Here is a 25662-nt window from a genome sequence, read left to right on the forward strand (position 1 = left end):
CTGCTGATTAGAAGGGACGCATGCCTTCCAGATGCTTTAGAACTAAGGGGATGGAGAGGAATTTTGAGTGTTGTGGTGTGGGAGGGCAAAGGAGGGGGAAATAGTATGTTGGGAAATTCAGCATGAAGTACTTTTGAGATACTATATGTATATATATAAATTTATCTTGTTGGTGAGGGGCCATGAGAGTGGAGAAGGGAGCTGACCATTGAGCTCAGACAGGGACTATGGAGCGAGGTGTCTTATTATCTGATGTGAGGGGCTGGTGGTGTTATTTCCATTTTACAGATAAGAAGATTGAGGCTCAGAGAGGTTAAACTCTTTGCTCAAGATCCCATACAGGGTAGAAACAGGATCTGAACCCAGGAGTGGCAGACACTGATCTGGGATTGATTGTAAGCAATTTGGCTGACTTAAAGATGTGAGGGTCTAAACTCTACGTGGAAGGGAAAACTTTCAAATCCCCCAGTCGTTTTCCAAAAAGAGTATTTGAACCAAATGTGTCCTGTCTCTCCCCCCACCCCCAGTCCCTGCCAGCTTTCCACTGCACTCCTGCTCACCAGGGGGACCATCCCCCATTCAGGGCTGGCTAGAATGGGCTTTTCTCCAGAAAGGCAATGCCTTAGCCTGTGTGTGAGGATGCGTGTGCATGCACGTGTTTGTGTGTATGTGTGAGTGTATCTGTGTTTGTGTTAATGTGAATGTATGTGTGCTAAATGTGTGAGTAGACGTGGACATGTCTGTGTGTCTGAATGTGGTATGTATGGGTGTCTTGTGTATGTTTATGTATGTCTCAGGGTAATCTCTGTGATTGGGTATGTTTCCCTATGTGGTATGTCTGTGGGTAATTCGTCTGTGTGAGTATGTGTCTGTGAATGTGTGCATGTACACACACAGCCGCTCACCTTGCGAGGTTAGGCCTGTGCCTTCAACCATGTCACTCTACAGGCCAGCAGGCTGGGGACCTGGGGGAACAGGACCCGCCGGGGGGGGGGGGGGGGAGCGGATGCTACTGTGTGGCCCAGCGTCTCCGCAGATGCGCTGGCCACTCCAGGGTGTTGTGGTCTTTTGTGCCCGAGTTGACCCTCTGCAGAGTCCCAGCGAGAGCACCACCACAGAACACTTGTGTGCGGATAAGCTAAAACGTTTTCATTTTAAATGAAATGACTCCTCACATCAGGAACTGAGTTTGTAGATCAAATGCTGTCTTAGTGACTTGACTCCCAGGGTCTGCTTATATTCCAGTCTTTAAAGTGGAATTTTGTGATATCACATACTGGATGAAATAAGTTGACTTTGCTAGGGATTTTGAAATCTTCTTGCTCCTTAGAAACTTTGACCACAACTTTATTTCTGCTAGGAGACCTATGTAATCTCTGTCCTGTTCAGTCTCTCCAAATTGTAAAACAATAAAATAAAAAATTATTACTTTATGGTAAGTTTTTAAAGGAAAGACTTGTGTGTTTGCTTTTTGAACATTTTCTAGATAGATTACATTTCATAAAGATCTAAATAATTACATGGAGCACTGTCACCTTAAGTGTGGGACCTGAATTCACCCCCCTCACGCGCAAGGGTGAATCTGAACTTGACAAGTGCCATCAACAAGCTGGTAAACTGCTGGGTGGAGGGTACCAGCCGTACAGGGGCTCCTGTTTCCAGGTCTCCCCAGGGCACTAGGCGTCCGTAGGACACATGCATACTCTGTCCAAAGGACCTAAATCCGTGCCTCAAACATTTCCATTTGCCCAATTGTTAAGGAAATATTAAACGTTTCCATTTGTCCTTGTCACTGTGCTTTGAGATCGTCTCTTTGCCTCCGTCTCTCCATAAAAGGGTAGGGTAGAGCCAGCCAGGTGAGGTGATGCCTCAGACCTCTCCATCTCTGAGGAGGGTTAGTTAGCCCACCTTAACACATGAGCGGTTCAAATCCTGGCATCCTGCTGTGGGACATTGGGCACTTTGCTTAACCTCTCCCAGGCTCTGTTTCCTCATCTGTAAAATGGGGATGATTATACCTTCCTCACCCAGTTGCATGGATTATTGAGGTCATATGCATTCAGGACCTTGCACGGTTAGTTCATAACAGACTCTTGATGCCTGGATTTACAATTGCCATTTCTACATTATCTTTGTTTTAAAAATTGTTCTCTGCCTCTCTCCTTACCTCCCCCCCCCCCAATCTACAGTGGAGAAGGTTTTATTTTGAATTAAAAAACTACCCTCAGTATGTGGACCCCGGTTTGGTCCCAAGGCCTCCCTCTGAACACCCCAAGTTTAGGCAGCTCAGCCCAGTCCAGCAGGAAGCCTCCCCTGCAAGTTGGCAGCTGAAATGGCTTGTCTGCTTTTAGTGCCGTTCCTAAACGTGATGCTGTCTCGGCTTGCAAGCCTGAGACTCCCTGCCCGCCCTTCCCTGCATACATTAGCCTTAATGTATTCTCTCTTGAATACTCATCATATTAAGGCTCCCGCTAGATACCTTGCTCGAAATAAATTTTATGGGCATACATCCTCGCCCTCATCCCCGTGCATTTGCTGCCGGGAGGAGAAATATAGGCGCATCTTCCCTCCCAGACAAGGCCAAACAACAATTAGGTGGGAATCGGCGGCCTCTGGCCCCAGACGGCGAGGCGCGGGGAGGGAGCGGGCGCGCCTGCAGGGCTCGCCCAGCGCCCGGAGGATGGTCCTCCGTCCGGTCCTCCGTCGGGATCTCCAAGGGTGAATTTGCCTCTACTGGCCGGCCGGCTCCCTGGCTCACGGGATTGCAGCCGATGTGCTCGCACAAGACCGCCCACCCCCAGCAGGTGGTGCGCCCGGGGCGGTTGCCCGGCACCGGAGGCTGGGGTTAACGCGTTCCTGCGCTCTGCCCCCGGTTGATCGCAAACCCCTTTCCTGAGCCCGGAAGGCTTCTCGGTTAGATATGTCCTCCCCTCCCCTGCAAAACGATGCCATAGCATCCTTCCTGCCACCCCTTCCTCACCCCCTGGCCCGGCACCTGCAAGGGCTCAGACGCAAGCACTAGAGGGCGAGACCCTACCCCCTTGCCCGTGAGCACCCTCTTCACCCGGACGGCCCCTCTCTTCTCACTCCCCCACCCGCGGCCTGGGCTTGTCACACCAAAGGAGCTCCTGGTTATCCACCCATCACTCCTCACAGTCTCACAGTGTGAATCCAGACCTCTCAGCTCCTAAGTCCCTTTGCACACCCAAACCCTCCCTGGCCACTCTGGGGATGCCAATTGCTGATTATTCCTGGAGAGAGGCAGCCGTGCGGTTGAATTAGCACCTGCCTAGAGGCAGCCCCCAGCCCCACACCGTTGCTTTGTGCTGTGGGCACTCTCTGAGCCTCCAGGGGGGGATCATAACCTTAAGGCAGGCGTTCCCAGGAGGGTTAATGAGCTCAAGCCAGTGGGCTCGTCTGTAACTTTCCTTTTCCCTCAGCCCCAGTCACACCACATCTAATATCTGGTTATAGCAATTACTCCTAATAAGCCCTTATTGAGCACCAGCTGTATACTGGATGGTTTGATTGTCTTCACAACAATCCTATGCGGTACTAGATCATCATCACCCGCACCCTCCACTGCTTTTACAGGTGAGAAAAATGAGGCAGAGAGAAGCAAAGTAATTGTTCGAGGTTAAAAAGCAGAGACAGGACCCAAACCTAGGCAGCCTAGCTCCAGAATGTGTGGTCTTGTGTGCTCTCTAACCTCTTCTGAGATGGAAATTCGTATAGTCATCATGTGCTTAGCACTTTGGCTGGGCACATGCCAACCCCTTGGTAAGTAGCTACTGGTTGAACAATTTCTTTGTCATGGAGGAAACGTTTTGAGATAGAAAAAAAAATCTCATACAAACTGAGATAGGTAGCAAGTGTCCAGTCTTCCCATATCTTCCTGAGTGTGCCCCCTGGTAGTTTTCATGGGGCATTTTGGTCAGAGAATGAGGTCACAGGGCAAGGCATCCAACATCTGATTTTTAGGCAGAATTGGTGGCTGCCAAAGCCATGAAGGGTACAGGATGGGGTTGGGGTTTAACTGGGTTCAAGATTGACATGTGAATACAGAGCTCATAGTGACAGTGCAGTGACTGTCCCGACAGCCTGACTGTAAGTTTTAGATAGAAATGACTTAATACTTGGGAAAACATTCTCCCTACGTAGGTTTAGATGTGTTTCCCTCAGTGCATTGAGGCTAATTCCCTTATGTTAACACTTTTAAATTATGTCACAACGAACAAACACGACATGAATCAAGAAACGCATGTGACTCCTGAGAGATTTGGTTTTATGACTTTTGACATTTTGGAGTGTGCAGGAGAAACTAGTGAAGACATGTTTCAAGATGAGCTTCTTAGAGAGGATTTGATCAATTACTAACATCTGTGATGTCACTCTTGCGTGCCGGGCACTGTGCTAGGCAGTGAGGATACAAGGCTGAGAAAGAAACACTAGTCCTGCCCCTAAAGGATCCCACCTTCTTCATCTTCTTCTTTTTAAAAGATTTTATTTATTGATCTTAGAGGATGGAGAGAGAGAAATGGGGATGGGAGGTGGGACGCATCAACAGTAACTGCTCCTTCTATGTGCCTTGACCAGGCAAGCCTGGGGCTTTGAAGCAGCGACCTCAGTGTTCTAGGTCAAAGCTTCCACTGAGCTACCACAGGTTTTAAAATTTATTTATTTTTATTGATTTTAGAGAGAGGAAGGGAGGGGGAGAGAGAAACATCAATCTGTTTCTGTATGTGCCCTGCCTGGGGATTGAAACAGCAACCTCTGTGGTTCCTGAACAATGCTCTAACCAACAGAGTGATCCAGCCAGGGTAGGGTCCCACCTGCTAATGGGAAAGACAGGGTGTAAACAAATAATTAGCAAAAGGCCTGACCTGTGGTGGTGCAGTGGATAAAGCGAGGACCTGGAATGCTGAGATCGCTGGTTTGAAACCCTGGGCTTGCCTGGTCAAGGCACATATGGGAGTTGATGCTTCCTGCTCCTCCCCCTTCTCTCTCTCTCTCTCTCTTTCTCTCTCTCTCTCCTCTAAAATGAATAAGGTCTTAAAATATTTTAAAAAATAATTAGCAAAAGTCCTAATAGATGAGAAACACTGGGGTTGTCAGCTTCTCCCTGTGCCGTATTAGGAGGCCAAATGCTTGTATTTTTAAAAAATGTTTTTTGTTCTTAATTTGTTTCCTTCTCTTTTGGGAGGGAAATGGCTAGAGATGCTATCACTATTTACTCATCCAACCATGGAAGCCTGACCATTTTATATATTTTGAAACTAGTGACTCAAAATCCCTTGGTAAAGATGAAATGGCAGAAGAACAGGCCTTGGATAGGAAGTCAGGCAGGGCAGCAAGAACAGGGAGGGGTGATGGTTAGGTCAGTTGCAGACAACAGAATCAACTTTCACTATTTAGATGGAGAGTGGTCAGTTAGCAGGTGTTAGCTGGCTTTCATCTCCCTGGAGCCAGCGCTGGGCCAAGCTTCTGGGAATAACTCCCAGAGCCAGAATTTCACTGCCTCTGCCAGGATCAACCAACCACAGACCCTCACAGCCTCTGCCTGCTCCACTCCCACACCATGGGAGCCTGCACGGGGGCTGTGCCTGCATTTAACTTAGTTCTGAATTTAGGTCCCTTTTAAGTACATCTGATTGGTAGACTCTAAATCGTATTGGGAACCTGAGCTGCAAGAGAGTCTGGAAAAGCAGTTTCTGGTTTGTCTGTCTGCAGCACAGGAAGGCTCAATAGAAGAGGAGATGTGGTTGGAGCCCATCCACGGTATCCACTGCAGTTCATTAAAATACACTCAGGAGATTCTCTCAAAGCACCTCCCCTCGAGGGGTGCCCTCAGGCCTGGATCTCCATCACTGCTCACGCCCCACACAAGTCATGTGCTTTTCCAGCCCGATAGCCTCTCAGTTCATGACCAGGCAGGGCTCACTTTGGGGCTGATGTCTAGAGCCCAGGCTCCACCCCGTATAGAAAATGTCATGGCACTAGAGGTGGATGTTGTTGGGTGTCCCTGGTCTGTTGGCTGTGGAATTGCAGCTGGCATTAAGGGGGTTAGCAGGTGCCACTAGCCTTGTGGTACCCTTAGAAACACTGGCAACTCCTTCGGGCCAAAGTCTACAGGGCACAGACTGAGTTTTAGCGCCCTTGGCCGAGCCTTTGTGGAGGCTGGCACAGCTAGATGTGTCAGCCCTGGGGGCTTGGGCGAGTCCTTTCCCACCACTGGCAGTTCATAGCGAGGTTGGGCCAGTTTGCCATGCGGTGCGTGCAGAGGGCTCACGCAGCCCTGCTGTCCTCTCCCCACAGAGATCCCCCAGTGTGCCGGCTGCAACCAGCATATCCTGGACAAGTTCATCCTGAAGGTCCTGGACAGACACTGGCACAGCTCCTGCCTCAAGTGCGCTGACTGCCAGATGCAGCTGGCTGACAGGTGCTTCTCCAGGGCCGGGAGCGTCTACTGCAAGGAGGACTTCTTCAAGTAAGTCAGGGCCCGGCGCAGTAGGCAGAGGGGCGGGAGCTTGCAGTGCGGTGGGGTGTGGTGGGGTGGGTGGTGGGTCCAGAGGCTGCTCCGCTGAGGTCCCCCTTGGGATCACCAGCCCCGTCACTGCCCAGGTTGCCACCTCCCTTGAGCTCTGCCAGGGAGCCGTCAGTGACAGAGTTCCTACAAATCCTAAAAGGAATTTCTTTCTGTCCTGGTGAGTGGGTGTTTCAGGGCCCTTGGCTGTATCATACCTGCAGGTGTTTTGAGGGTCCTGTCCTGATTCTAGAGGAGTCTCGGTGGCTGTGTTTCCCTAAGTTGCTTCATGGGCTTCTGAGGTTTGGAAGACTTGTTTCTGGTAGGGGTCCAGCTAGGCTCTGCCATTGTCATCACTTTTAGTGGAACCTGACAATCGGGCAGTTTCAAGTGATGGTTAAGAGCCCAGACCCTGCCTGGGTTTGAACCTGCTTATTAGCTGTGTGCTTTTGGGCAAGTTGCTTAACTTCTCTGTGCCTTGGTTTGCTTACCTGAAAAATGGTGTTCATAATAATAGTTCCTACCTCATAGAGTTGTTATGAGCTTTGAGTCAGCCTGTGTAAAGTCCTTAGGATGGTGCCTGGCACCTGAGTGTTAGCTTTTCGACTGCCCTCGATTTTTCAATCTGATGTTGAGTCCACCAGAAAAAAATCCTTTTGGAGCTTTGGGTCAGGGAGAGGGGACCTCCTAGAATTTATTTCTGTGGCATTTCGTCTGGGACTTCTCTCTAGAATCTACTGCCTGAGGCATTTAGGTTGGGGTCTCAGCTGATGTGGACCCGCTGATAACAGTAAAGCCAAGAGCAGGAAGTGGGGGCCGTCTACCAGTGGCACTGCGCCCAGTGTGGATGGGTGGTGGGTGTGTGTGTGTGGGGGGGCTGGGGCTGGGTGGGGGGCTCACCAAGGCCTGAAAACATTTGGCAGAGTGAGCAAGCCCCGAGAGGCAGTATGCATCCTTCTGAGGTTGTGTATTCTGGAGACGGGAGGAGAAGCGCCAGTCCTGGAAACGTAATGCCATTTCTTCCAAATCTCCCCAAAGGTTTAAGGGCAGGGAGTGTCGTTTGTATTTCTGAGGATTCTCATTTGTGTGTGTGTGTTTGTGTAATATGAATAGAAAAGCCCGTTTAAGATCATCTTGGTAAAATGGGGGCTGCCTCCAGGGCTTGTGTTCAGAGGCAGCCCCGTTGTCAGTCACCTTCACACTTTGGTCTAATATGCAGCTGTCTCCGTGCCAGTGTGCCAGCGTGCGTGTGCCTGTGTGTGTGGTAGCTTGGGTGCAGGTTTGGGAGAAGTAGTGATGAGGAGAGAGGGTCCCCCTAGACTGAGAAGGTGCTTAGAATGTGGGATAGGGAGGGATTAGCACTGGCTTATGGGCCGCAAGCTCTCGACCAGAAATAACAATGACTATCACTCACTCAGTCTGGTACCCAGCCTCCCTGATGGGTGCTCTGCTCCTCATGACAGCTCATTAATCGTCCCCAGGCACCTGCTTTCAAATGGTGCCCCAGGGCTCAAGTGCAGTGGGGTGCTGTGAGCAGAGAGAACACGAGGTGGGAACAAGGGGACAGGGCAGTCCTTGGAACCCCAGGTCTCTCCCTCAATCGCATGCTAGGCTGTAGAAACGGGTTCAAGTGCTGGGTGCCCTTAGGAAAGTTTCTTGACATCTCTGGGCTCCATTGTCATCTTCAGGAAAAATGAGAATGATGGCTGCTTTTGAAAACCTGGCACACTGGAGCATCTCCTGAAGGGAGTGATTTTACCAGCAGAGTGCTTTAGGGAACCTAAATTCTCTGCACCTTGCACCTGAATTCGCCCATCAGACCTCAGATGGCTTTCAGCTATGGGATTTGGAAGATGCCTGGTCAGATCTAAGAACTCCTTCTCTGTGCTCCTTGAAGTAAACGAAAAAAACAGAATCACGACTGTAATGTGAAGAGCGTCCCCCTGGGGGCGTGTCACATCTCGGAAGTTGGGGGAGGATTGAGGGGAAAGTTGGAGGTCAGCTTTCACCTCAGGGAGATGTGGTAATACTGGTGATTGGCAGCAGAGGGCGATGTTGGTGTGTCAGAGGCAAAGAAGTATCATGGAAGATTGTACTCTGTGGTTGTTGCATTTTTCTTTTGGCGGCTGTTGAACTCTGTCTTGCTCAGTGACATTGTCTGCTTTATGTTTTTGTTTGTTATTGTTGCTTCTCGGGTCCTTGGCTCCCCGTTCTCCAAAGGAAATAAGATTCTGAGGCGCGGGAGGAGAGCAGTGTGGTTTTAAGGCTATATAATTTCACCCACAAGCCTAAGCGCCAACAGCTCCTTGCACTGCATTTGCTAAGCAGGTCCTTTCGGGACTGTGTGCCCAGCATGTTGCTCGTCCCCTGTCTCCCAGCAAAGGGACCAGGGTCCATGGTGGTGAGGGGGCAGGGCTCTGGGAGTAGGGCTTCCGGGTTCACTTCTGGGTTCCCTCCCGGTTACTGACTGGGTCCTGGGAGGGCCCGACAGCTACCTTGCTGTGAAGCGCGGTGAGGACAGGCCAGGTTCTCCGTGCTGGGTGCCCTTAGACAACTTCCTTGACATCTCTGAGCTCCAGTGTCTTCTTCAGGAAAAGAGCAAATGCTCTTGGAAGCCCTGGAGCATTTGTCAAAAGGGAGTTGTTTTACACACAGAGCAGTTTGGGGAGCTACTCTGCTCACTGAATTCTGGACCTATTCCCTCAGCTGTTAGGAAGCGGCCCTTCCAACACACAGAGTTGCTAAAGGGGGCAGATGGTGTGTAAACTGAGCCCACCACAAGGCTGGGTGCTTTATCAGTATCTCTGGGTCCTGGCCCTGGGGGCCACTTGACCCACAGCCCTTGAGGGTCCTTCGATGCTGGACCTGTGCTGGCTTCTGACCTCCTCCCCTCCTCCCCACAGGTGAATTCCCATTCAGATGGCTTTTAATGGCCTAGACGCCCTCAGGTGCCAGTGGGTAGACTGGCAGAGCGAAGAGCACAGGGCAGTGTGTTGGGGAAACCACGGGGTAAAGGTGCCATGTAGAGTCACATGAGGATGTGGAAAACAAACCAGCTATCATGGTGACACTGAAACAAACATAGCTGTAGAATCAAAGAGAGGGTCACAGCCATAGACTATTGAAAGGGAAGCACGGCCTGTAGGGGCATTCCAGGCTGGTGGGGCTCCCGGCTGCACCTGGCTACCAGGGCTGTGAGCTCACTTCTGCCTGCCTGAGGGTCGTGGGGAAGAGACAGAGGCATTCGGAGGGTGACTGTCACTCCAAGGGGTTCCTGTCTAGAACATCGTGCTTTTCTGTGGGTGTCTCCCCGCCCCTGAGGCCCTCACCTGCCTGGTGGGCAGAGATGGGCACTGTCGGGGACCTGGCGGGACAGAGGGCTTCTGTGTCACTTGTCAGGGGGGAGCTGTGCTAGCTGCCCGCCCAGCCAGGCAGTTCCACGCCTCCCCCAGCCAGTCAATCTCCAGGCAGTCTGCAGGGCTGCCAGCCAAGGGCAGGTAAGAGGCGTCCTTGGAGCTTGGAGCCGGGAGCCGCTGATTTATCCCTGCGGTTCAGAACAGCCTGTTTCAGCTCGGCACACTCTGCCTTTGGCCCGGCTGCAGAGCCGTTTCTCTGGCTCCTGTCATGTTTTCCCTAGTGCCCTTGGCCCTGTCACTCCCGACCTGGGCCTCCATCTGTCAGCTGGGCAGAGGCCCACAGGCTATGGGCTAACAACCTCGGTGCAGTGGACTTGATAGAGGAAGCGGGAGCGGGGTTTGAATCCAGGTTCAGTGTGGATTTGGGGCTTTAGTCCTCTCTGAGCCTCGCTGGGCCATCTCTAAGAAGGATGGCAACAAAAAAATTTCCTTTTTCGAGTGACTCTGAGGATTGAGTGTGATGAAGAAAGTGTTTAGTTATCAATATTAGTAGCTAGCTGTTCTTATTAAGGTCATGAAGGTGTATCTGCACAGGAAGAGAATAAACAAGAGAGGGAGGCTCTCGGGCTACAAAAGGCCTTGGGCCAAACAAGGGGTGGGGGTGGGAGGTGGGGGCCTGTGTCCAGTGGCAACAGCAATTAGGGGCACTGCCCCCTTTCAGTGTGAGTGGGGCCATCCATCCTGTGTGGTCCAGAGCTGGTGGCAAGAACTGCACCCCCAGCTTCCCTTCCCAGGGTGAGGTTCCCAACCCTGGCCAGAGGGACCAGCCTGTGCTCATGTGACCACCTCTGGCTGGTACCTTGTTGCTCCAGGAAGAGGCTCCTTCAGTTCTGGGGTTGTTTGTGGGTTCAATCTGGGGCCAAGTTCTTGTATAGCTGCTTGTTATTTCTGATAACTACATACTTGTGAGGCCACACACATGTACACACACACACACACACACACACACACACACACCCTCTAGGAAAATATGCTTAAGGAACTCACAGGGGGAGGGTCCCTTTGATGTGTGATTTTCCATAATTTCTGAATAGTTTATTGTCTAATTCCTTGCTAAGCAAATTAAACCTTTTAAGGTAATGATCAGATGGTGCAGATAGTGGCTGTGTGCGTGGACATTTATAAGATTCAAACACACTGGTGGGACCAGGCCCACAGTCATTTGCAAAGACCTGTAATAAAGGCAGAAGCAATTACTTAGCGGAGCGGCTCCCCCTGGGACCCGAGGCTGTATATCAGGGGGGAAAAGTCCGTGATGATCTGTCTGTCTGCCCTCCCAGAGCCGGGTCTTGTGACATCTGTATACCTGCGTCCCAGAGACTTTGCTGCTTGGGGGAATCTGGAGCCAAGTAGTTGCAAATCAGTCTGGGAGTCAGATGGCACCTGGGCTGTGGAAATGGGGTCCCCAAGCAAAGAGAGATCCAGGTGACATGGGCATGGGAGGTGTGGACCAGCGTCTTTGTCCTAGAAATCTCCCCCCCCAGCCGCGCAGCCCCATTTCCCCCCCACCTACCCCACCCCCCGCCAAGTCACAGGATCCACCTCCAAATGCGCTCTTATCCATCCTCCCTGACTCTGTCCTCTCTCAGGCCCCCGTCACGTCACCTCTGCACCCCTGCAAGCTTCCCCAGTTGGCTGTCCTTGTTCCTGGGTCCCCCTCGGTCAGTCTCTGTCATCCTCCAGACCTATCCCTGACCATGTTGCCCCTTGGCCTCCTGAGATGCCCAAGCTCAGCACTCAGGGGCTGCAGTGATCTGGCCTGACCCTATTTCCTGCTGACTCTCTGGCTGAGGTCACATGGAGGGGACTGTGAGAGCCAGGCTCTGGGTTGTTGCTCAGGATCCTGGAGATCTGTCTGTGCCCCAGGAAGCCCCACTTGAGGGGATTGGACTCTGTAGGCAGTGATGGGCCAGAGCAGTGGGTGAGCCTGGGGTGTGGTGGTGTGGCGGTCAGATGGGGCTCTGCCCCCAAAAGTCCGTGCTGCCGCCTGTCACAGCGCCTGCCACACCATCCTTGTGAGTCCTTAGCTCTTTTTTTTATTACTGATTTTAAAGAGAGAGGAAGGGAGACAGAGAGGGAGAGGGAGGAAAAAAAAAAAGATAGCAATATGGATCTGTTTATGTATGTGCCCTGATTGGGGATCGAATTGGCAACCTCTGAGCTTTCGGATGACACTCAAACCAACTGAGCTATCCGGCCAGGGTGTCCTCAGGATTTGAGGGACCCAAGAATCACCAAGAAGTCTACAGTTGAGGGCCAAGAGTGTCTGACACCCAGGGTTTCCTGAAGAGTGGTCCTTGGACAGCCACAGTAGGGATGCTGTGGAGGGCTCCATAAGTGTGGACTCTGTTTTAGCAAACCTCCCAGGTGGCTCTCCTGCTCGCTGTGATCTGGTACCAGCTGAGCTAAGGCCCTGGCAGGGAAGAAGGAGCCTGGACTAAGGAGGGCAGCAGGGGAGGGAGGAGAGTGTGGCTGGGCTCCCAGCCTGCTCCCGGCTGTGGGAAGGGAATAATGATGCCCACCTGCAAGGGCTGCTCTGGGGCTTACCTGAGATAGCTCACCTGGCATTGCCTGGTGTGTGCTCCATGCTTCATGAGTGTTTACACAAATCGAGGGAGGGGACCAGATTCTTCTGGAAGAGGGCCGGATCGTGCCAAACCCTAGCAGGCGAGGAGAAGGGTGGCTGAGGGGAAAGGAGAGTTGGCTCTGGCTACTTTTCTGCTACTAACTGAGCTGTGTGATCTTGGGCAAGTCACTTCCCCTCTCTGGGCCCCAATTCCCGCCTGTGTGAAACGAAGGTTGGACTAGATCACTGGTGTTAAAGCTTTACCAGCAGCGCAAGATAATAGTGAATGTTCGTGAAAAAGAAAAACATATTTAAAGCCCTAAATACAAAGCAGAGCACTGTGGGGCAGCCCTGGTGGGCCTGGGAGGTGTGTGAGTGAGTGTGTGGATGGGGGGTGCTGGGTCCCCACTACCCAAGACTAGAACATTCCCTGGTGTTGGGCCTTCTCCAAATATGGCCCCTGTCAATGTCTGGAGAAGGCTGACCATTCTCGGGCAGAACTTTATGTGCCCGTGACATGGCTCTGGTGCTGATATATGCTGGAAATATTAGTACATACAGTAACAGTAAATATCAGCACCTTACCTGTCAAGTGTGCTGATAGATAAAAGAAATACACGTAGGGAAGTGTCAGCTGGGAAAAAAATATACGGCCTGCAGTAAATCACCACCAAGCAATTAAAGCATAAAATTAAGTTATGTGCTATTTTGTTTCCTCTGGACAGTACACTGTGCTGCAGCAGCTCCCACACACAGGAGGCTGGCATGGGCCTGGCCTGGCCTGGCCCCCACTGACTGCCTCCCAATGGCCAAGGGCAAGGAAGAACACTGGGTTCAAATCCCAGAGCCACTGTCTATGGCTGTGAGGCCTCTGGCATGTTCCCTACCCTCTCTGAACTTGTTTTCCCATCTGCCAACAGGGGAAGATATATTAATGCATATCATAAGCGTAGGTCATTCATTATTCATTCACCAGATAGTCACAGAACACATAGTCTGGGCCAGACACTGCGCTAGGCACTGGAACAGAACAAATGCAGCCCTTGCTGACCTTCTAGAGTGGGGGAAAGACAGTAACAGACAAGATGCCCTGTGTTTCCATTGGAGATGAGTGTTTTGGAGAGGGGCGGCAGGGCGATGGTCACGAATGCCCCTGGAGAAGCTGGTGGAAGGCAGACCTTCAGAATGGGCAGGTGTGAGCCACACAGGTGTCTGGGGAAGAGTGCTCTGAGCGGAGGCAGCACAGGGCCCGGAGCCGGAGCCGAGGTAGCTGGGGCGGGAGCAGGCGAATGGCTGAGTAGAGGCCAGAGTGTCGATGGGGGCCACAAAGGGGCCATGACCTTTACTCTGAGCAAGAAGGCAGCCACTTGGAGGCTTAGAGCAGGTGGGCTATCTGGTTTGACTCAGGACCTCTGTGATGATTGTGTGGAGCATGGAGGGGGCAAGGAGTGAAGCCAGGAGGCCCCTTCCAGTTCGGAGGCGGTGTGGGTGAGGGTGATGGGGACTGGACCAGCAAGGCCGCAGTGGAGAAGGTGAGAAGTGGTCCAACTCTTGATGTCATTTTTGGTAGAGCCAGCAGGATTTGCTGACACATCAGAAGGGGGTGTCCTAAGCTTTTGGCCTGAGTGGTTGGAAGAATGAAATCACCCTCTTCCTCGGGAGGAGCTGGGTTTGGACATTCCAATACAGGTGCTGAGCAGGCCCTGGGATGCACGGGTCTGGAGCTAGGTAAGAGGTCCGGACTGGGGGTGGCCCTGGAATCCCCAGGGGGGCGGAGCAACAGGAGGGTGGAGGGTGCCGCAGGGGGTGGAGAGGCTGCCAGGGTGGAGGGGTTCAGCAGAGGGTGGAGAGGCTGCCAGGAAGGAGGGTGCTGCAGGGGGTGGAGAGGCTGCCAGGGTGGAGGGGTTCAGCAAAGGGTAGAGAGGCTGCCAGGGAGGAGGGTGCAGCAGGGGGTGGAGAGGCTGCCAGCCAGAAGAGCAAGGAAGAGCGGAGCCTGAGAGCTGGTCCTGAGCCCCAGTGAGTGCAGCTCTGTGGAGCAGGGAGGGAGGGGCCAGTGCTGTTGAAAGGTCAGGGGAGGCATGTGCATGCATGTGTGAGTGTGTGAAGAGCTTTATTGCAGGAACTGGCTCATGTGAGTTTGGAGGCTTAGAAGCCCCAAGATCTTCAGTCAGCAAGCCAGAGACCGGGAAGAGTTGAGGGTGTAGTTCAAGTCCTAAAGCCAACGGGCTTCAGACCCGGGAAGAGCTGATGTTTCAGTTCGAGTCCAAGGACAGGTGCAGACCAGCGACCCACTCCATGCAGTTGGCCTGGGCAGTTGCCTCTTGCTCTTGGGAGGGTTTCCCTTTGTGTTCCATTCAGCTCTTCAACTGATTTGAGGAAGCCCAACATCGGGAAGGGTAATCTGCTTTATCTGGTCTGGTCCACCAATTCCAATGTGGTTTTCATCCAGAAACACTGTCACAGGCACACTTGGGGTCATGGTGGGCCACATATTTGAGCACCCTGTGCCCAATCATTGTCAACTTGACACTTAACCACCAGAGTGGGTTCAAGAGAAGAGCTGGAGCATGGACAATGGGGACCCTGCCTCCAGACCCCTCTTTTGAGAACTGGGTGGTAGATGGAGGGAAATGGGGGGGATTTTTTAAGCAGCAGAAATAATAGCATGCGGTGCATACGCCGCTGGGCAGGACCTAGCACGGAGGAAGATTAATGACACGGGAGGCAAAGGAGACAGTTGCTGGGAGAATCGTCTTATCAGAAGAGAAGGAATGGACTCTGTGCCCAGGTGGGCAGCCGGCCTTGCCCTTGACCATGGACGGTCCTTCTGTGGGAAGCGGGAGGTGGGCCGGCGGGTGTGGGGACAGGACGGGGAGCATGGGGCAGGTCTTGGTTGAGGCTCCTCTTTCCTCCAGGGAAACAGGAAGCGGGGTCACAAAGCTGAGAGCAAGGATGGAGACCTGAGAGAGAGAGGGTGGGAGGCGGGGAGAGGAAATGGGTAGGGGTGTTTGTGGTTTCCCAGGAGCTCTTGAGGTTCGGAGTGTGCATTTAAAGTGAGCCCAGTCGTGGAGGTGGTGTGTGTCCCTCAGCCCTGTGCAGACCCCCGCTGCTGGGTGGAGAGGCTGGGGGCTAGACAGCGGGTAGGGAGCTGAGGGCGTGTGCAAGGGGGGAGTGGTCAGAACGACCTCCACGTCTGTCTTCTCTGGGGAAGACGGTGAGGCCGGGAGGGGGTGAGGGACAGTGAGAAGGATGAACTAATCCCTGCCCCAAGTTGCAGGATCCTGGGTGTGGGGTGCTGCAGGGAGGGAGCTGGCTGGACAGGAAGGAGGTGACAGCCGCATCTGGGAGGGCTGGAAGTAATTCCTGGCGCTGCTGCAGTTCTGGGTAGCAACACGGTCTGGGGTAGACTACGGTGTGAGCAGCTGAGGCTCCATGGCAGCCACGGCCTTCAGGAGAAGAGGTCGAGGAGTTGAGAGGGCAGGGGCAGGAAGGGAATGACGGCAGGAGGGACAGGGATGGTGACGGCTCGCCGAGGGATGAGGGGGTAGTGCTGTGGGCGGCAGTGACCGCCACAAGGAGGGTGGCGGGTTGTAGCCGGAGGGCTGGAGGTGAGGCCTGAGATGAGGCACCCACAGGGGCACACAGGGGTGCTGCAGAAACGGGAGCTGTGTTCATTAACCCAGTTTCGGTGACCAGAATATGGTGCCTGGCCTGGTCACAGGGCAGACTTGAAACCAGGAATGTACCAGAACCTCTGTGGTGTAGGGTTTATGCGCGCCTGTTTCTAGATGGTATGGTACCTGCAGGGGCTGTCTGTGCCCTCTTTCTGCCGGACCTGGACATCCTGACCTCGAGAGCTGTCCCACCAGGCCTCTCAGGAGCAGGAGGGGTGGACAGATAAACAGGCAGACAGGTGCTAAGGCTGAGCATGGGACACAGGCCGGGCCACTTCCTGGGGTCAGGAGCAGCTTCCGAATGTCACAGTGATGTCTGGTGCACTCCCCTGCCCGCAGGCCCAGGACCCTGTCTCCTGGCCTAGTGGTAGGAGCATGAAGGTGGTATGACTGTCAGTGTGTTGGGGTGGACACCCCAGGAAGTGAGGGCGCCCAGGGAAGCCCCAGAATTTGAATTTCAAGCCTGAGAGCTTCATGCTCAGTAGCTCAGAGCAGCTGGGGACACTTGAGGGACAGGATCCCTCCACTCAAGTTCTAGTCTAGGGAAAGGGCTTAGTGGATTTTGCTGCTTGTGCCTTTGATGCCCGCTGTGTGCCAGTTGTCTTGTTAGTAGCACTGAGTTCAAAGCCTGGTTCTCACCGCCTGTGTGAGCTGCGGCCGGCACCCCCCTCCCCCAGTCTGAGCCTCAGTTTCTCATCTGTTGGAAGGTATCACCTGGCAGATGGGTCATTCAGGAGACAGGTGTGAAATGGCTGTGGTGAGGACAGCAAAGCCAAAGGAAAAGTTTGTTTTAGGGCACTGTGGGCCTCATTTCAACCAGGGTTCAACTTCCTTTTTAGAAAAGCCTTTGTTAGGAGCTACCGTTACGCCATCAATCCTCCGACTGCTTTGGACACGTGCTTTAAGGAGCAGTTCTGGCATTCGTTCATGTGTGCATCAGTTTATTCACGTGTTCAGTGGGTTTCTGTTGCTTACTCTACACCAGGGGTCCCCAAACTTTTTACACAGGGGGCCAGTTCACTGTCCCTCAGAGCGTCGGAGGGCCGGACTATAAAAAAAACTATGAACAAATCCCTATGCACACTGCACATATCTTAAAGTAAAAAAACCAAAACGGAAACAAATATAAAGAACAAGTAAATTTAAATCAACAAACTGACCAGTATTTCAATGGGAACTATGCTCCTCTCACTGACCACCAATGAAAGAGGTGCCCCTTCTGGAAGTGCGGCGGGGGCTGGATAAATGGCCTCAGGGGGCCGCAGTTTGGGGACCCCTGCTCTACACTGTTAGCATTGCCAGGGATGCTGGTCTGAGAGAAGTAACACGGATCAGCTCTGCTGCTGCCTCTGGCATGTCCTGGCCACGGGGCACCAGATTGTCCTGCTGAGCAAGGCCAGTGTGGTGCGCACTGCCATGGTCCAGGCACTGCACACAGTAGGTGCTCAGCGATGGGATGCAGGGGAATTGTCTGGGTCCTGGGAAAGCCCCAGGAAGCCTTTGCCGTGGCCAGTGTCCAGCTCAGCCCCAACCCCTGCACCCTTCAGATGTAGTCAGGCTGGTTAGACTGTTGCTTCTCTATGCAGCAGCAAAGTTCACAGATAGACCTGGTTTTGGACCAGGGGATCTAATCATGGCAGTCTCAGTATGCCTGCCACAGCTGTGTAGTTTGCCCAGGCTGTGGATGTGACTACTGGTCCTAGATCCGAAACTCAGCCCGTGTCTCCATCGTCGACACAGCCCCACAGGACCGCAGCCTGCTCCGGTCCCCCCACTCTGCGTGGGGTGGGGTGCCTCGGGCTGGGCCACGCTGCGGGAGCCCTGTGGGCCCAGGGAGTGCACACAGTCCCCTCAACGAGGGTCCCGCTGGCTGTGCCGCAGAGGGGCAAGGTAATAAGGACCAACTTCCACTTACCATCGGTATAAATCCCACAATCAGGAAAATTGCTTCAATTGCTAAAAAACGCTGGTGGGAAAGTCCATTTATTTTTCATTTTTCTTGTGCACTTGCCACCCTCATGCATGAATCACTGTCGGTATGCAGATTAAATTTATACCCCCGTTATCCTTCATGTCTCTGGGGCGCTGGTGTCAACTGGGTTTCTGGTTACTGAAAGCCACTGTCTGCCACTGTCTGCTTTGTGGTGGTGTGGCCCACTCTGTGGGGGAGGCCACACTGGGGGTCCCCGCTGTGTCCTGGAGTCTCCCCTCAGCCCTCCCCACTTCAGTCTCTCCCCCACCCCCACCTTTTGGCCAAAAGACAGGACTTGCTTTTTGGGAAACTCCAGCCTCCCCCAGAGCTGCTTCTGTGCCAGTGTTTGCACCTGGATCTTGGGAGGTTTGTTCAGGGGGTTTTGCAGGGAGCATGGTGAAGGCACTGTTTTATTTGGAACACCTGCCTTGAGGATTGGCTGGGACTGGATGCAGAAACTACAGGCATTTAAAAAAAATGCTCCTGTAGCACATACCAGGTTGGGCTAGAGTCAGCTTACAGTTGTTTGTAGGGAAAATAAAAACAGCACAAGGATAAATACTTTTGTGTACTCACAACTATAACCTACTTTTGCCCACCGTTGCACTGGCTTCCTTCCTCTTTGCCCACAGCCCGAACACACACACACACACACGCACGCACACACACACACACACAGGCTTCCTTCCTCTTTGCCCACAGCCCAGACACACACACACACACACACACACACACACACACACACACACACACACGGTGCAGCCGGGCCGCCTGCCTTCCTCTGGGACACTGGCACTGTGCTCAGACAGTAGCTGCTGAGGAAGCCCGGCTCTCACCGTATCCTGGAGGACGCAGCACGTCCAGAACTGATCGTGTGCTTTGTGCTCCGTCCTCACATTTCTGTGCTCATCCACGAAAACATGCTTTATTCTCTGACTTAGGAGTTGACATGTGTTAACTCCATGTTTCTGGGTCGGACCCCTTTGAGAATCTTTTGGAAGCGCAGGCCCCGCTCCGGATGCACGATTTTGAACAACTTGGGCGTGGCATACAGAGCCCTGGCCCTGTCCTACTTGCTATAAGGAGAACTGCTCCATGCACCCCCGCCCCCAACAAAACCAACAGCCATTCTAGGAGGGTCCTTCCAAGGCAAACACCGCAGCCCTCAGACCCCGGCCCACTTCAGATCTCATCTCAGATCGGCAGTCCCCTGGCCACACTCCTGGCTCTTTTGGGGTTACCCATCTAGACTCAGATCCCCCATTTCTTAGTGATACCATGCCCCTGGGAAGGGGCTTCTGAAGCCCCAGCTAGCCACGGCTGCTCCAGGTCCTGACAGCCCCCCAGCAGGTATCATTACTGCATAAGAGACCCATCATTCTGCATTAATCTGGGATTCATCATGATAGCCATGACCATAATTAATTTATTTGGTATTAATGTGGATGAAATATGTACTGTCCTTTCAGGGGAAATCAGGCTGCCTATAAGCATTAGTTAAAAGGACCATTAAAATCAAACCTTCCCCAGATCCATTAGGCAAAGTCTTTCATCCTGAAGAAGATAAAGTTGTGCTGTGTGAAATGTCATGAATAATTAGGTTGATTGCTGTTTTAAACTCTGCCCCTGCTTCCCAAGCCCCTCCCGCCTCCCTCCTGAAGGGGGCAAGGCTCACCTGCAGCTGGGTGCACCCCTCCATCGCCCACGTCTACACTGGCCCAGGTTGCCTGCTGACCTCCATGGCCACTGGTATGGCTCTGTGTCTAAGGCCAGAATGGGCAAGGAGCTTAAAGGACCCCACTGGACTGTATTTTCAAGATGTCCAGGTCTCCCTCCCTCCCTAACCGTGGCCCAGGGAGGCTGCAGGTGCCTTCCTGTTGCTGCAGTACTGGTCCAAAGTGGTATGGATGAGGGAGGGGCCTGAATCGGCATTCTCCAAACAGAGCTGCAGACTCTCTGCCCTGAATGGTGCAGGGACAGGAAAATGCACTTCCTGGGTCCACCCTGAACCACATCTCGGGGCCTGGGCCTGGGCCTGGGATGGGGCTGGGGGCTGGCTCGGAGGGGGCACTGAGGTGAGGTGAGTGCCGGATGGAGGGGCAAAGTGGGAGAAGAGCGAGCCCTGCTCTGCTGCCCAAGCGCAGTGTCTCTGGAGCTCCAGGTGGACACGGCCACACAGGGTCCTCCAAGGGGGAGCACGTGCAGAGTTTGGCAGGCTGCTTCATGCGCAGCAGTGTGGGCACATGCAGTCGCGCCGTGGGCTGGTCCGCTAGGCCTCACCGTGGAGCTGGAGGAACCAGGAGGCAGAGGGTGAAATGACCTACTTGGAGGGGACTGAGGTCCCCCTCGGTCCCAGGTGAATGGATGTGTGCTAACCGGGCAGCTTGGAGCCCTGGGGGGGCCAGCCTTTGGAAAGGCACTGGGGACCCCAGTTCTGATCCAGCCTCTTCATCTGTGGTTAGAGCCCAGACACAAAGCAGTGAGGCCAGTCAGAGGTGGGGAGAGCAGATGATCAGCACTGGGTGGCCTCCAGGTTGCTGTCCACAGACACTGGGAGCAGTGGCACGAGCTGGGCCGGTGGGCTGTGGGAGGTCGCTGGACACTCCCTGTGCCCTAACCCTCCCACGGTGCCCCCACAGGCGCTTTGGCACAAAATGCACGGCCTGCCAGCAGGGCATCCCCCCGACCCAGGTGGTCCGCAAGGCCCAGGACTTCGTCTACCACCTGCACTGCTTCGCCTGCATCATCTGTAACCGGCAGCTGGCCACGGGGGATGAGTTCTACCTCATGGAGGACGGACGGCTGGTGTGCAAGGAGGACTATGAGACGGCCAAACAGAATGGTAGGTGGCACTGCCCCGGAGGGGCCTCCCCCAGACCTGTGTCCAGGCCCAGCCCCTCAGCCCCGCTCACATCCGCCTCCTCTGGGACCCACTGCCACTTCCCTGTACGGAGAGTGTACCTCAACACCCACCCCTCCGGCACCTGCGGGCCTCAGGGGAGCTTTGCTCAGGTTAGGGTGACTGACGGCGCACCTGCTGTCCACTCCGGGCTCAGGAGCAGCCAGGGGCCTTGTCGTCATCTTGGTGGCTCCTTGTCTGAGGCAGGGCTGGGAGGGTGTTCTGTCTGCAGTGGGTACTTGGGGACGTTGAGTCTTGTGTCTGGGGGTGTATGTTCACCCTTCATCCCCACACTGCAGAGCCCGCAGCCACCCGGAGCCCTGGTGCTGGCCTCAGTCACCCCCAGAAATGTCTGCTCGGACTGCAGTTAGCTGTGCCCTACCCCGCTCAACTAATGGGACAGGGGCTTCCGGTGATGACTCGGGCCTCCCGAAGCCCCTGATGCGGGCGCAGGTGCTCAGCCATGTGACTCCCACCCACCCGCCGCCCCTCGCAGCTGCCCAGGGCCCCTGTCCATGGCCTGCGGCACAGCCCAGGCCCACTCTGGTGTCAGGCCCAGCCCTTAGCCACACCTGGAAAACCTGCCTTCACCTGGGCAGGCGGGCAGCAGCTGCTCGTGCCCCAGGGCCATGTTCTTGGGCGGCCCGGCCTTTCCCGGGCCCAGACTGGGCTTGGCCCCCAGCCCGTCCTCCGGCTCCCCTCCGCTCAGGGTGGCCCGCCTCCTGCCCACCCGCCTGGGCCGCCCACTCACGCCTGTGTCTGCACGGGGGGGGGGGGGGGGGGGTGCCCTTCGCCGGTCCCAAATCGGGCATTTGGCCACACCCAACCTCACGAAGTCACAAAACAGATGCACAAACTCACATAACACCAAGGCTGTCTGCCTTTGACTAGGATTTTTATCAATTCAGGGTGTCACTGTGGAAAGCAGCTCTCATTGACAGCTCTGGGCTTGATGGAGAAAAAGCAACAATTTCATGTATTTCCTTCTAGAGCTTTCCTGGGCCCACAGGCATGTGTTACATAGATCTGATCACCACTTGGAGAAATCAGTTTTTCGTGTAAGCAGTGGTGAGGAGGCCGAAGTAACCCCCGGGGTGGGCGGGGGTGGGGGGGCACGTGGCTTCGGCAGGTGGGCGGGGCCTCTGCACTCTCCTCCCACCACCCCAGCTCGGCCTCTTGGGGGTGGACAGGCCTTCAGTCCCAGGCTCTTTGCCTTAATGTGTTTATCTGCTCTGGCTCCTTAAAATTCACTCAGTGCTGTTGCTTTGGAGTCAATTATGATGTCACAGAAGATTAGGGCATCCTGTCAGGGATAAACCATCAAAACAGATGGGCTGTGTGATCCCAAGCTGCCTTTGGAACTCTGATGCCCTTCACTGGAGATCCTAAGACTGCACGACCTCCCCTGGGGCCGTGGCGGCTGCTTGTCAGAGGCCTCATTTGGGCCCTGAGCACTGGGCCCGGCGTCCAGTGCGGCTGTGAGTGGTTCAGGGCAGGGGAGACCAGCTGGGCGGGCAGCAAGGATGCAGCAGGTTAACACTTATGGAGGATTGTGTGCGTCATGGCAGACCTCAGTAGCACCTGGAAAGACACTGGATTTGGCATCAGAACCTTGTGGGCATCTCTGCTGGGTCACTAAGTCGGGGTCCTTGGCAAGCTGTGTAACTGGTTGAGCCTTGGCTTCTCAGCTCTCAATGGGGGGGGGGGGATAGCACTGGCCACACAGGGCTGTTTCCTGAGGCTTAAATGGGATAAAGAGCGTGGAATGAGATGTTAAACGAGGGTGAGACCAGTATGGAGAAATGCAAACAGGGAAACGGATCTGCTTTAGGTTTTCAGGGAGCTGAAGGTTACACAGTATTTCTCATGGGTTCCCCCTGTCCCGTCAGCGAGGCAGGGGCCACTCCACCCTGTGAAGCAGGGAGACCCCGAGTGCCGTTGGGGACCCTTGTGTGCTGTGGATATTTGGTGCTCTGCTTTAATTCCTCCTTGCTGCTAATCTACACCCTCTTTCAGGCTTACCCTTGCCTCCCTCTGCTACACAAAGGATCTAGTATAGCTATTTGTATCTTAGTGTGAATTATTTTGTTCATTTGTTACATCTCCCGGGTATTTGCATTTTCAATATAATGAGGTTGCGTTTTGTGCCAGGGACAAGTGCTAGGAGACCCTCCATATTTCAAAACTAACATATTTTAAGGCTAATTTCCCCATAGGAATTAATGTAAAAGTAAGGGAGGGATATATTCTGGGAGCACATAAATCCATAACCAGTGGAATGTATCTTTGCCTTAATGCTACTTTTTATTTTCTCAGCTCCCTCTCTAATACCTCACAGAATGCTCTCTTCTAAATTAACAGCCTAGGGTATCATGGTCTTGCTTGGCCTTCCTCATAGCATTTTATCACATTTAACTTCCGTACCAAAGTTATTGATTTTTGGGTACATTTTTCAGCATAAGCACGGTCACCGCTACTTAATGAATACTTGGATGACATTGTTATAGGATATAAAGAAGATTTTAAATTATAATAACAGTGAATGTTAAAATAACAGCATAATAGTCCCCATAATCGCAAGAAGAAAAGTCCTGTACACGTAGACAGTGCGGAAGCAATGTGCCACCAACCCAGGATGGTGGGTACAGCCGGTGGGGTGGCCCTCTGGCTATGATGACACAATTCTAATTCACTAGGGCAACTGACTTTGAAATTAAGCAATTCTTGATGAGTTAAAATTTTTTTGGTGGTTTCATTATTTCAGACTTTATAGGTAAGAGACTATAGAGCAGCGGTTCTCAACCTGTGGGTCGCGACCCCGGGCGGGGGTCGAACGACCAAAACACAGGGGTCGCCTAAAGCCATCGGAAATATAAATATAAATATAAATGATAAATCAGTGGCTTTGGGAGCTCTAAATGGAAAGGGAAGTGTTTTCACACTGTGTGTATTTCTTGCCTGCTGGGTGTGAGCTAGGATTAAAGCTAATGGCCCACCAGTTCTTGGCTCCATTGTTTCATTACTGTCTGTCCGAATCGAATTCAAACCTGCATGGGTTAGGTAGGTGTGATGGTGGCTGTGGCAATGGCTTTAGGCGACCCCTGTGTTTTGGTTGTTCGACCCCCGCCGGGGTCGCGACCCACAGGTTGAGAACCGCTGCTCTAGAGGTATTTTAATATTTACATAAAATATGCATTTGATGCTATAAATGTGGGCAGAAGGATTAAGTTCTTAAGACAGAATTTAAAGAGTTTGGAGGTTTTCCTTAGTACCTGCCACTGCGGCTCCGGAATCCTTCCTCTTTGCATTCAGGACTCCAGGGAGGGCCCTGGTGGCTGAGGTTCTGCTGGAGGAGAGAGGACCTGGGGCCTTGTCCCCCCTCTGCTGCGTGCACAGGGCCCACCTAACACACCACATGCTCAACAAAAACCCAGGTCCTCTGACTCCAAGGGAAACCTTTTAGAATTGTTCTGAGGGTTGTATGCCCCTGACAGCTCTTGGATCAATGCCAGGCACTCAGTAGGCACTTAATAAATGCTGGTTATTGCTGTTGTTCCTGAGGGTTTTCCTGCATGGAAGGGAAGGCGGGAGTGCGACAGGGACACCGTCAAGGACACTAACGGGAGGTGCCCCGAGAACCCGGTGGGCCTGGGACACAGTTGTCGGCTTCACCCTTGATGGGTGTTCAGAGAATTTTGACTGTGAGCTACATAAGAAACTCATCCACATCATTTCGGCTTAGCACACGTGCTTTCACAATGAGTGCTGACCGCGTTTCATGAAACACTCGTGGCCCTCATCCACCCCACCCCACCCCACCATCTCATGTCCTCAAAGCTCTTTAATCCACTATATGAACTTCACAGCCCCCTAGTGGATTGACCCATCATTTATGAACACTTGTAGATGACCGGTGAATGTGCAGGCCACCCCTCCTGGGAGCCCAGGGAGCCTGTGGCAGAGGAAAGGCGGCCACAGGCAGGACCTGATGGCAGGAGGGGCAGAGGTGTGAGGGACAGCCCAGAACCCAGCCTGCACCCTGGCTCACTCACCTTCGTGGTGCTGGGAAGAACTCACACGGAGGTCCACTGCAGGGTTAGGCATGAAAGGGAGATGCATGGCATTGTACATCGCCAGTCCGAGGAGAGCCCGTGGTGGCTGGGCTGGCAGGGGCCAAGGCGGCCGGAAGAAGGAGGACGGTGTCCGCACGTCTCAGTGACCCTGGAAGGCCTGTGGTGCAGGAGTGGGCTCCACAGGTTTGGGATCGCTCCGTCCCGACGTCCACCATTTTGCCCCCACTGCTCGGCCCACAGCAGGCAAGATTACATGAGGAAAGGCGGGGACACACCCGGGAGCTTCGGGTGGGCCGAAGCCAATCAGGGCCTTTCACTGCAGATGACTCCGAGGCTGGAGCCAAGAGGCCCCGGACCACCATCACGGCGAAGCAGCTGGAGACGTTAAAGAACGCCTATAAGAACTCCCCCAAGCCTGCCCGGCATGTCAGGGAGCAGCTGTCCTCAGAGACGGGCCTGGACATGAGGGTTGTGCAGGTGAGGCTCCAGCTGCCCAGCCCCCGGGGCCCCTTTGCCACCTGGAGACCTGGGCCCAGTGC

General features: G+C 53.6%; 1 protein-coding gene across 1 annotated transcript in view; it reads left to right on the forward strand.

Moving 5' to 3' along the window:
• The window catches only part of LHX4 (LIM homeobox 4), a 42446-nt gene that overhangs the window by 11018 nt on the left and 5766 nt on the right, over positions 1 to 25662 (forward strand). The window contains exons 2-4 of the mRNA XM_066261278.1: positions 6316 to 6487; positions 20791 to 20993; positions 25446 to 25600. Coding sequence (XP_066117375.1) covers positions 6316 to 6487; positions 20791 to 20993; positions 25446 to 25600 — 530 coding nt within the window. The remainder of the gene's footprint in view (positions 1 to 6315; positions 6488 to 20790; positions 20994 to 25445; positions 25601 to 25662) is intronic.

Source organism: Saccopteryx bilineata, chromosome 2 (genome assembly GCF_036850765.1).
Source record: "Saccopteryx bilineata isolate mSacBil1 chromosome 2, mSacBil1_pri_phased_curated, whole genome shotgun sequence".
In the NCBI taxonomy this organism is placed as follows: domain Eukaryota; kingdom Metazoa; phylum Chordata; class Mammalia; order Chiroptera; family Emballonuridae; genus Saccopteryx; species Saccopteryx bilineata.